Source organism: Vanacampus margaritifer, chromosome 1 (genome assembly GCF_051991255.1).
Source record: "Vanacampus margaritifer isolate UIUO_Vmar chromosome 1, RoL_Vmar_1.0, whole genome shotgun sequence".
Lineage (NCBI taxonomy): Eukaryota > Metazoa > Chordata > Actinopteri > Syngnathiformes > Syngnathidae > Vanacampus > Vanacampus margaritifer.
This window is the reverse complement of record NC_135432.1, coordinates 37,321,762-37,334,456: the sequence shown is the minus strand read 5'-3', so window position 1 is coordinate 37,334,456 and position 12,695 is coordinate 37,321,762. Positions and strand designations below refer to the sequence as shown.

The following is a 12,695-nucleotide window of genomic DNA, read 5'->3' as shown; positions in this document are numbered from 1 at the left end:
TTGCGAATATTTGCGAATAAGACACACGTCGCGTATTTTGACCGGATATTACGTCACGCTTATGTTTGTAGTCCCAAAGCAATGTTGGACGATAAAGTAAGGTATGTTTGGGGGGACAATGAAACAGAAATCTTTTGGGAATTCATTAAAGAAGCGAATATTAATGCTATTTTAGATGAAAGATAGCAAAGAAACGCTACGGTTTATCAATAATTACAAAAGCAAACTCATACAACGTCATAGCACGGCGCAGTCGCTTCCTGGTCTTGTTCTTCTTTTAAATTACTGGTGGATCACATCTTTATGGTGTATACCGCCCACCGCCAGTGAAAGTTAGTAAAAAGTAAGCAACACAGTCACATTCTAAGCAGAAAAGACGCTGACAGTGCTCTTTTGTCCAGAATGTTTCAGTTGGAGTTGATGGACAGTAGCTTCTGTTAAGACACGTTTAGCACTCTAACCCATTTTATTTTCACGCACTCAAAAGCACACAATGGATACATTATTCATGCACTCGCTCATTCATTTTTGTCATTTTTATGATATTTGCGTGAAACTGAATGCAGACATCCTAAAAACGTAAAAAATTGACATGTGTTTACACATAGCAGTGACAGTATGCAGTCACAAGTTGGGTTTCCATCAACCCATTTTTATTTGAATTTTCAAGAAATGCGCAAATAAAATTGAATGGAAATGCTAGAAATTAAAAAAAGGGCCCACAATTTACACCCAAAAAGTTTTTACGCTTAGAGGGGGTTGATTTTGAAACGTATTGAAAAAAGAAAAATGCGAATTTTGGTTATGGAAACAGGTTTTGCGAATAACCGCTGGCAAGACCAGACACACGTCGCACATTTTGACCGGATATTACGTCACACTTATGTTTGTAGTCCCAAAGCAATGTTGGTATGTTTGGGGGGATGACGAAACAGAAATCTTTTTGGAATTCATTAAAGAAGCGAATATTAATGCTATTTTAGATGAAAAACAGCAAAGAAACGCTACGGTTGAAGAATTACAAAAGCAAACTCATACAACGTCATAGCACGGCGCAGTCGCTTCCTGGTCTTCTTATTTTAAATTACTGGTGGATCACATCTTTATGGTGTATACCGCCACCTACAGCGGCGGAGTCCCCTCTCAATATTTGCAAAAGAAGAACAGATGGAAACGGGCAGTGGCATGTCCGTTTTGCGCATTTTCAAAAATTGGCTTAAAAATTTGAAACAATCGGATGGAAACCTGACTATAGGCTTGACAGTGGTGTGGCTGCCAGTATGTGTCTACAACCCCTCCAAACACCACCAAACATTCACACCAGCCATACACCAGTGTGCAGCTTATACATTACCTTTTAAACTCAGCGGATACAAGTGCATAAATGATGCTAACTACTCATTAAACCCATTATACTTTGTACAACTCTGATAACAATAAAGACAAGCAATAGTTCTGACACGTTCACAAATGTATATATGTTTCAGAAATAACACTATTTGGCTGTACTATATATATATAGAATGCAAAACGGCTGCCTCATCCTGGCATTTCAGCTGACAGATCCCTCTGGTGTATTGCAACAACTTGTCTCTCCAATGTGATTACAAAGACGGACCATTTGTAAAAGAACCAAACATAAGGAACACTAAAGATGCTCAGATGCATTTGACATTTCCAAAAAGGTATGGAGAATCTTCTGAAATATGCTGCAAATAATAATCTTCATTTGGGAAACATGTCATGTTAGCATTAAAAAGTAAGTAGATAAAGAAATTTTGTAAAAAAAAATACAAAAAAAAAAAAAGCACTAGTGATTTTTTTCTTGCAATTATTGATTACCATTTGAATGATAACAGCTGACAATAATTCAATTATTCATATGAGTAAAATTAATTTAATTGATTTTTATAATGAATTTCAGTGGCGTATGTCTTTAGCATTGATTCATCAAATATACACAGAGTAAACATTTTTGGCAATGTAGTATTTATTTTTTAATATACGTGTGAAGAGTGAATTGGCAGATGATGACATGTACCTGAGGCTGTGCAGGTGATTGAGCATCTGGCTGCTGGACAAGCAGCTGGCTCTGTTCCGCTCTCTGAGGTACCATAGGACTGTTCCCCATGGCCATCATGCCTAAGCCGTGTCCTGATGGGCTCTGTTGAGACAGCGCTGCCTTCAGACGCTACGGGAAAAAGCATCAATCAGTAGGGAGCAAATTCAAGGCTCCCAGAGTGGGAGACACGTGGGCTAAATCAACTCTTTCACAGTAGGGCCTCATTTATGGTATCTACTGTGAGTAGAAAAAGTTCTAAACTCTTTTGCAGGACAACAATTTTGAATGTGTCAAGTTGTCAACGTGCACACATTAGTCATACACACACCAGTAAGTACTTTGTATTGATAAATCCAATTAGCGAGTTTTTCTCTCTCAGAATATTACCCACCCTCTAAGAAAATATTGATATTTAAACGTGGCCCTAATACGCCGTTGTAACAATGTGTTGGGAGTCACTAATTTATTCAAGTCATACACAACTGGCTGTTGGGCTCCATTTTGTATTTGTGCTGCTTTATTCATGACTCACTACTAGGCTTCGATCTGTTTACCATCATGTGATCGAAAAGAGATGGATGTCATGGTTTCTTGTGACACGTTTCAGGCTATTGCATGCATGAAAATGTATGTTTGTAGCTGCTCTTTACAATTTCTAATGTATATAATGGTTGGAGATTTTGAAATCAAAATAAAAACGGTTACAATGCTTTTGTGCAATGTATTTGCTTACATTTATTTTAGCAACATAATTTTGGTCACAAGAAACAATTTCCATTTCATTTCTTCTCTGTGATCCATAATAATTTAGTAAACTTAGGTCTTAAGGGTTAAGTGCAACAATAAGAAGTCATATGACTAAGAAATTGAGCCAATAGAAGGCAAAGGGTGGCTGCAGGGTGAAGATGGAGACAAAAAGGGAAAGTAGATAAAGTTAAAAATAGAGAGCTAATCAAACACTAACCATCTTGGCCTCGGAGTGGATGCTGTAGCCAGAAGGGGAGTTTGAACCGCTACTACTGCTTCCCAGAGGAGGGCCAGGGATTCCAGGAATGTTTGGTACCATGCACATGGGTCGGGCCAGCTTGAGAGCACATCAAATACACCACATACTGAAATAACTGAAATGATTTGTGCAACAAAAAGCTATTTTGCAGTCCTTACATTGATGACAGATGGCATCTGAACAGGCCCGGGGAGGACAGGCACAGCCTGGCCCGAGGGGAGCATCATCATGGGGTAGTGGCTTGTTGGTGAACTAGACAGAAATGGAAAGTGTTTGCATATGTGACAAAGATCAGAAAAATGTGAAAAAAAAATGTTAACACTTTAATATCATCAACAAATCTACATAACAGTACAGTGGACACAACATACATACACATACATATATAGAGTGTGTGTGTGTGTTAGGGCTGCACAATATATCGAAAAAATATCGATATCGCAATATTGGCCCATTAAATAGGCATATTGCAAAGACATGCAATAAGTTTCTTATGGAATTGTATGCTTTTATCTGAATTTGACCAGACGCAAACTTAAATGTACATCGCCATCCAATGGTTGAACATTATCTAGGGTAATTACAATTAATTAACTAAGAAAACACTATACTCTAAAAACGGCTGGGTCAAAAATAACGCAACTATTGGTAAAAAAATTAACAATCCTCTACTTGGGTCGATTTTAACCACATTTGAGTCAAGAAATGGGTCTTTCAGCATAAAACAACTCATAAATAATGGTCAGATCCTTTGCATGGGAATAAAAAAAAAAACAAAAAAAAAACTGAAGGTTTGGTCAAATTGACCCATAAAGTGGACCGGTCCATTCTTGATCCATAATAACTGTTTTTAGAGTGTGAACTTGCGTTATTTTGCAGCAAGGAAAATTTTTTATTCTTTCATTAAATAATAATTTCATAATGTCATTTATTTTGGTAAAAATACATGAAAACACCCTATATAGCCTTGATATAATTTGAATTCCTTGTATAAAAAATATAGTAGTAGTAGTAGTAGTAGTAGTAGTAATAATAATAATAATAATTTAAAAAATTGTAAAATCCAAATTATTGGATATAATTTTTTTTTTTTTTAAAAAAAAGCAGTGAAAATAGTTACTCTGCCTGGTAACAAATTACTTTTATTATGAAGTAATTTAATTACTAACTCAATTATTTTTTTAGACAAGTAATGAGTAACTATAACTAATTACTTTTTTAAAGTAATGTTCCAAACACTGGAATGTTATTAATAATAACGCACTAATAGTAATAAATACTAGAATTGCCACTACCAGTGAGGTTGGTGGGTGGGAAAAAAATGAGCACTAATGCTAGTAAGGTAAGTATCCACTAAACTTATCCAGCATTGTGCTTCTGCTGGCAAAGTTTGCTATTGTGTTTACTGCTTTTTCTTCAGGGAGGGAGGGTGGACAGTGCTGGAAGGCAAGAGACTCACCCCAAAGTGCGATTGGAAGGTGGTGCCTGTGTGATAACGGAAGTGGGCGAAGGCATGGTTGGCTGAAGGGCGTCAAAGCCCAAGTGCAACGGAAGGGAACCTGGACGCACAATGGTAGGTGTCGGGGCTGAGCTCCTGGGTGGCATGTCCTGTAACAAGATATCAATGTCATGTGACTTGCACGATTGCAAATGTTTGCAACTTGTGTCTTAGCTTCACCTTGACCAAGGGCTTTCTTCTGCTCTCTGGCATTGCAGAGATGGAGTCTGGACTGTCGGGGGACGAGGAGTCAACCTCCACTGGTGCCTCCTCTTTCACTTTCATATCTGATGGCGTCTGCAGGCTCATGTCCAAAGCCACTGAAGAAGGAGCAGGGAGCTAAGAAGGCAGGGAAGAAGAGATACTGTATATGTGTCATAGCTCGTATTCATGCAAGGCAAGCCACCACTGTTTATCGAACTGAATTGAACTAAAGTTTTTGCAATTTGAATGATGTTTTATCTTGAGAAGGCTTTTAATGTTAATAAAAAAAACAATTACTACACTTAACTACAGTTAAGTATTGTGTTAGTGTAGATAAAGTCCTTATAATAATATGAAATATGAAATTCATGTAGTAAATAGGCTTTAACTATAAAACTTAATTGTGAAATACTATTTGTATAGTGTACAAACAGAGCTCAACATTTGAAGGGACGTGCTGCTTCTCAATGGACAGTGATAGTATAGACTTTTTTTGTAGCAACATATAAAAACAAAAACCATCTTACAGAGTTCTTCACTCGCTTGTTGTCATCGTCATCTTGCTCGAAGGAGTTGGCCAGATCATTGAACAGACCGACTTCATCACAGTTCTTTAAGAAGCGAGTGGGAGTGGGCGTCTGGTCTGGAAAAAGAGACAAATACAAAAAGCGCCAGTCACACAGCTGCCTTTTATTCATTTGTATAAAGTACCCTAAAAACTTGAACATTTTTAACGTGTTGACGAATAGCATATTTAGTACCTGCAATTATGACAGAGTCCGTCCTGGGTGCAAACTTTAGTGTCATCTCATGCTTGTGTTTGTGTACAGCCAAGTGGTCCTCGTTGGTAAATCTCTGGTGAAGTAAAGGAGGAGAAAGGTAAGGGAAATAGGATAAATTGAACATACTGCAGGCTATTGTCTGTTGTTAATAAATGCAAATTCACTGACTAATGCACAAACCAAAATCTGCATGTGCTAAGGCTAGCTTCCAGACACGGCTGTCCTAATCTCCAATAGGGAATCAGGCAGTAGCCACAACATGCTTCCGTTTTAGATGCTTGTGCATCAGCCCTGCTGCCATGAACGGAAGTTTGGCATTGCATTAAATATTTTGGGTAAAATGCGCCCTAAGCTTCGGACTCTGTTGCTAACACAGGTTAGCAGGCCCTTATTGGGTACTCTGGACATTCTGGTGAATTCCTGATGGGCCAGACTGAAAGATCTGTTTTGAAATCAGTATATTTAGTGCGTCCATAACATTTGAATCTAACTATATCATTGTCGTACAACTGTATTACCAACGATTCAGGCACACCATTTTATTACAGAAAACACTGACTGCCTACTTTTATTACTAAGGGTTTTACCAAGCCACAATAATTTAAAACCAAAAGTAGGCAATTGCGACTGCCAATACCAGATATTGGTATCGGTGGCGATACGAGCCTTATTTTACAGTATCGGTACTTGTGGAGGTTGTTGATACCAACATCGGCTGCCCTCTTGTGGTCACTTTATGATCAGGAACTAATGGCATGCATGTCGCAGCAGGATTTGCACAACAGATTAGTTTCACTGCGATGGCCCCTTAGCGTGCAGACGCTACACTTTCTTGCTGGCTTTTTTTCCCGGAGAATAGCAAGTATATACTGCAGTATGTGTTTGGCCATGTTGCCATCAAGTCTACTCTCAGGATCATGATACGGTGACGTTACGGTGGTGTTACGTCTGGCTTCCTCATGTCCTTCAGATCCTATACCGGCTGGTAAGAGATGTTCTGATCCATCTTATCCGCGCCATTCATGGTGGCATCGTAGTCCATAACCAGTGTCTTCTCCGTGATCAGACTGTACCCACTCCTCCGATGAATATGCATTGGACTCGGGGCACTCTTCGTCGTCCGATTGAACGTCCGCCTGAGCGTGCTCGGTTGTGCTCCGCGTTTTCCGGCGTTAGCATCGCTAGCCGGTGAGGCTTTATGACGTGAACATAGCCGCTGCGTCAACGCTTACAACTTCGGCGTCAACCTCGGAGTCACCATCATCATCATTGTCGTCATCAATGTGCACTTTAGCATTGGTTGATGCTTTTCGTCTTTGAAAAAAATGCTCAAGCGTGAGCTGCTTGCAACCGGTCGCCATTATGGCTTTCTCAGCCATTGTCCCCTCAACACTCTAGCTCCGCCTCACGTCTTCTACTGACGCCTACCCAATCTTGTCCAAAGAGAGTCATCGCTGCCATCTAGGGGCCAAAAATAGGCATTATACTAACTAGATCTGCTTGATACTTTCAGCACAGCTGGCCAAGGCAAAAAAAAAAAAAAACTTGGTGAACGTCCTTTAACGTCTTTGGCGCTCCTCCGTAGGTTTTTACTGAACGTCATTTAACGTTTTTGGCAGTAAAAGAGTTAATGGCAACAAAGCATGATGGGAAAGTCTCCTCCAATTAAAATAGCTGTCAAAGTTAGCGGTAGTTGGCTAAGTAGTGCACCAGAAGTTGTGTGAATATGTTTCAAAATAAGAGCATTGCAGTGTAGCTGCCTCAATCTTATTATCTTAACAGCGTTTGGTAAATCTGCCTCAAACTGCCTGGTTAAGTGGAAAATGCCTCATCCCATTTTGACCTTAATGTTCTCATACTTGTTCAAATAAACAGTGATTGTGATCTTGTAAGCATCTTTTTTGTAGATTTGAATTTTGATCAAATGCAATTTGAATATCGTTGAAGGGAATGGTAATTTATCTAGATTGATACAACTGATAAGTAGTGATGGGCGAGTGCTGGCCATTTTATGATCAGGAACTAGAAATTAAAAATAAGAGCAGAAAATTGCTATTCATTTCATGCAAATTTAAGGAAAAAAGCTACATTGGGATATATACCGTAGGTCTTTCTTTAAAATGATGTCATTGTTTTTTGGGGCAGATTTTATGCATCGAAAGTACTTGTGGTATCGGTAATTGCTATCAGTGACTACACAAGAGTAGAGTACTCATATTGGAATCAGTCTGGAAAAAAAAGGTATCTACATTCTTACTAGTAAGTGTAAAATTGTGCATCTTCATTCAAATCTGAACAAAAGTGGGCCAGTCTGAGCCCTGGAACTCCAGGGCTAAAAATGAGGCCCTCTGCCGGTGAGCCATATGTCACAGTGCGGATATCACCAATGATCAGGATCAGTACAGTGCATGTGCATCACAAACAGGCAGACGGCAGCAAGATTAGCAGAAGTGTTTTAGCAGCAGTTTAAAGAGAAAATAACAAAATGCAACAATAATGAAGACGAAAACAGCAGCTCAACTGTGGTGTGAAACGTCTGTGTGATAAAAATTTCCCCATCGTTGCCACAGAGTACAAGTTCAAATATATTTGCTTACGCCATATCAAGAAAAGCAGAATCTGATTACACATGCATGTCCTCTGCATTATTGTGCCACATCAGCATTAAATAAGTCTTTAAGGAAGATTATTAAACTATATTTCATCATAATTTCATGTATTTGTTGTCCCGTCACTTGATCCTCTGTCTCGACTTGCGTGTCCAATGATGTTGGACATGCAAGTAAACATTAACAAACACTATGCACAATAGAGGTCTTATATTAACTGAAAACTGGGGATGCATGATAATGCTATTTTCAGCCGATACGATAAACCAATAATTTAGGAAGTGCCGATGTCGATAACCGATATGTAAGCCGATAATTGTTTGCAAAATTAACTTGAATACAAATTTACTTTTGAGTCCTACTATAAGGCTAACATGTACAAATACATTGAAACATTGTGGAAAGCACCATGAAGCGGAATCTTATTGATATCTCTGCTTCAAAGACAACCAGTAACTTATTTTGCGTTTGCCAAACCAAACAGTCATCTTTTAAAAATGCAACAAAAAACTGCGAGGGTAACATTTTGGGGAGGCACAGTAAAGAAAGTCCACACTGGCGACTGCCATGTTGCCATGATGCATCTGTCAACACAAGGTCCGTTGTGCGCATTATGACGTCACAAATATGCAACACTCCCACTAACATAGGAGAGGGGAGGGGTTGAGGACTTGGGCACAACTTGAGCCACAACCACAACAGATGGACCAACGCGGCAAGTCTATTATTATCGGAGGACTTCTGTATTATTGGTTCTAACTGTTTGACGTCAAATTGGTTGATAATTGCCAATATTTATCGGCCACAGATATTATTGTGCATCCCTACTGAAAACACTCAATTTATACACACACACACAAGTTTGTTTTACTATCTTTGTGGGGCCATCTCATTGACATAATTTCCTAGCCCCTTATCCTTACCATAAAAAAATATTGCCTCCCACTATTCCTTACCCTAACTTCAACCATAACCCAACCTAAACTCTAAAACCAAGTCCTGACCCTCAAAAAGAGGTCTAAACTTGTGGGGCCCAGCAAAATGGCCCCACATGGACAGGTGGGCCCCACAACTCTGTGAAATCCCGAAATGTTGGCCCCACTATGTAAAAAAAACAAGCACACACACACACACAAAGCAGAAAAGGCTGTGTTCACAGTGGTATCAAAAGTGTTTCAGTGTTGAAGATTATTGCCAGTGTTGCTTTTGTTAAAGCCATGAGCTCTTTTATTGATTTTGTGTGATCCTTTTTGGGGTTTCTTGTTCAATTGTGCTGCCTTGAAGAAGCTTTTTGTTGACAAAAGACTTCAAGTTGGCTCTTCTGTGATTGGTGTAATGAATTTGAGTCCATCTGTTTGTGATGTTTGAGCAGGAGCACTAAGTCAAGATTTGCTATGCTACCTTCTCTGCTAGCCGGCTAGCTGATAATTTTCATTCCACACAAAGGGTCCAGCCTGTGGTGTTTCTTTTTACAATCAGCTTACAATGAACTAGTTATTTCCGCTTCCAGTTTGCAAGTGAACCGCAGGAGTAAAGTTAAGGAAGTCTTTTCTTTATCCGTTTTTCATTTGATCATACTCTATCAATGGCTTGAAGTGTTTTTATACAAATATTTACATTTAGTATGACTTCAACGCATTAGACAAGGTTAATGAGAAAGGCTACATATGTACTACTGAAATATGCCAATTAATTCCGAATCACAAGTCAAAATGGCAGTCAACTCAAGAAAGCTCTCCGCTCAATGAAAAGCACTGGACTTTGGATCGTTGTAATTTGATTTGTGAGGATTATTTTGATTTCACAATGTGCTGAAATGTCGTTTGAATACTAGAACAATGTGCTTGGTTTGGATGCTAGCCACAAGCAAAAGCAATAAAATACGCCATTTGTTTTCATCGTATAACAGAAGCATTTGCATTGTGTGCATTGCGGAAATATAAAAAATGCCCAAATGTTCTGAATTGTCAATAGACAATTCAGAGCTTACGTCACAACTGAACATGGCAGACAACCAGGTGAAAGGAAGCTCTACGATCCAAAGTCCAATGCTTTTCAATGAGCTGAGAGCTTCATTTCACAGAGTTAATGCTGCATTCAAGGAAGGTGGGAAGTCGAATTGATCCCACTCAGATCGTCCCACTTCCTCAAAGCATTCCACTACCTCAAAGCATTCGAGGCAACTGTAAACAACAAAGATGGCTGCTTACAATAAATTGTTTGTTGTAACTCCTCATTAACGTGTTAAGTCCAATTCATGTTGGGTTACTTCAAATAGCTAAATGATTGTCATAAGAAAAAAAGAAATAAATACATGCATAACTGTATAAATAATTTTTTGTCATTCACAACTTGCATCTCTATTGTCGAATGACGTCAGATTGAAGCCGGTTGGTGATGTTGGGGTTATTTTTTACTTTGCAACTCAGATCTCCAAGTTCAAAGGGTTGTTCCCGTGCACACTTGCTGGTTCAAAGTTGGGAAAACTCTGACTTCCCACCTTCCTGGAATGCAGCATTTGACCACCATTTTGACTTGTGACAATTGTGATGTAAGCTCAGAATTGTCTGGGTTACCTCAGTGTTGTACGAATAGAACGCCATCATAAATCGAGGAACCCATACTTGAGTCAATCCACGTCAAAAGAAAGTTAAATGACATTTATTACCCCTCCTCAAATATCATGAAGTGTTCTATTGTTTTTAAGAAAGTTACCATCTGCTAAATCTTTTAAAGTTGCATGACAATTAGTAATTGTGGAAAGTTTTGTTTTGAAAGATGACCAAATGAAAGTTCGACCAGAGACACAGAACAAATTGTGATACAAGTTTGAGTTCTGCAGCACTTGGGAAAGTCAGGCCTCAAGAAGACGGAAGCATCAAAGACGCCCCACTTGTTCTGCGGAGAAGTGGCTATGCAAATCAGCCAGCGGTGTAGGAGTAATAGTCTTGGCTATGGCACCAGGCTCGTTGCCTTTGGCTGTGTCCTATTTTAAGGGCGCCGCGTTGCAGTTGTGAACGCTGCCGTGAGAGAGTGAAGTGGAAACACAGTCAAGTGTCGGGGGTTGCTTATTTTTAGCCCTGCTGGGCCACATCACCAATAGAAATCCACGTCTCATTTATTTGCAGAGTCTTGCTGAGGAAACTATCGCACACTAATCACAGCACTGAAGATACTGGCAGCTAGGATGGCCATGTTTTACAGTGAAAATACTGAGCAGCATATAATGGGGGGCAGGTCTTGTTGCTGCTGCTGTTAGCGGTGAAAGGAAAACCAAGAGAACAGCCAGGAGTCAAACATCCTCCGTCAATGACAGCAGTGATTCAGACTTTCCTGGTAGACAACTGTTGCTTGTAAAACTGCAGGTTTGCTTTTATATTATTTATTTGATTGTTACTAACATAACTGAGATAAATTTTTCAAAAATCATATCCAGTTTAATACCTATTTTAGAAACTTTATTTGGACTTATGCCGCCATTGTTATTTACATCACAACGCATTGCGTGCGTTGTGACGTAGAATGCCGGCTGGCTCTCTGCCGAGCAATGTGAAACATCTATAAAGAAAGCAAGGAAAGCCTCCGTAGCGTTCATAAAGGGATGATCAAAACTCGTGAATGCGTCTGGTGAATGACGAGAGCACGGCGTGGGGGAGGGTGACTCTACCGATCGCATGCTGTTTCTTTAGGTACGCTACGAGGCTTACCTTGCTTTTTTTATAGGTGTTTCACATTGCTCGGCAGAGAGACTGCCGCTATTCTACGTCACTATGCACTGAATGCGTTGCGATGTAAATAACAATGGTGGCATACGTCCAAATAAAGTTTCTACAAAATGTATTAAACCGGAAATGATTTTGAAAAATGAATTTCTTTAGTTATGTTAGTAACAACCAAATAAATAATATAGAGCAAACTTACAATCGGGGTTTCTTTTAAGACATTTAAATACCAAATAAGGCCTTACTTTTGGATTCATACACTTTTACAAAGTATCTCAGGAACTTTTGTGGTTGAAAAATTAATTTTCCTGATTCATACCTTTATCTAGATATTCAAGAGTTCATTCTTCAGCTATTGTACTGTACCAACAAGTTACAAAGATTTTTCCCCCCACAATTCTGCTAACACACCAACTACCAAGAACACTTTTGCCCACCTCTGATTTACACAGGATTTAAATGGTAAATAGTACTTCATTTATATAGCTCTTTTCCACCTTACAAGGCAAGTAGCAAATAAAACTTTCTTTTGATTGTAGCTGTAGCTTTGCAGTCTCTCAAATATTCTTCTTACCTTGTCGATCTACAAGAGAGGATTCAAATTTCAAATCCACTCTTAGACATGCAACGATCAAAACGAATCATTTGAACCATTTGAAAGTTTATATAATCTAACAAAATGAGCAACCATTAATGACAAACCTTCTGCTGGGTTTTTTCTGTTCTAATTGAGACAATACCTTTGCAAATATGTATTATATACTCATTCCCACTAATGTCATGCACACACACAACAACCTTATTTCATCACA

General features: G+C 39.0%; 1 protein-coding gene across 3 annotated transcripts in view; it reads right to left on the bottom strand.

Annotated features, from left to right (window-relative positions):
* atf7a (activating transcription factor 7a) overlaps positions 1–12,695 on the bottom strand; it is a 37,912-nt gene that overhangs the window by 10,062 nt on the left and 15,155 nt on the right. For all 3 annotated transcript variants that reach the window (XM_077553145.1, XM_077553135.1, XM_077553128.1), the window contains 7 exons: positions 5,532–5,625; positions 5,298–5,413; positions 4,747–4,905; positions 4,528–4,676; positions 3,227–3,320; positions 3,027–3,146; positions 2,042–2,191 (listed from right to left, as the gene is read on the bottom strand). In XM_077553145.1, the coding sequence (XP_077409271.1) occupies positions 2,042–2,191; positions 3,027–3,146; positions 3,227–3,320; positions 4,528–4,676; positions 4,747–4,905; positions 5,298–5,413; positions 5,532–5,577 (834 nt within the window). In that variant the 5' untranslated portion in view covers positions 5,578–5,625. The remainder of the gene's footprint in view (positions 1–2,041; positions 2,192–3,026; positions 3,147–3,226; positions 3,321–4,527; positions 4,677–4,746; positions 4,906–5,297; positions 5,414–5,531; positions 5,626–12,695) is intronic.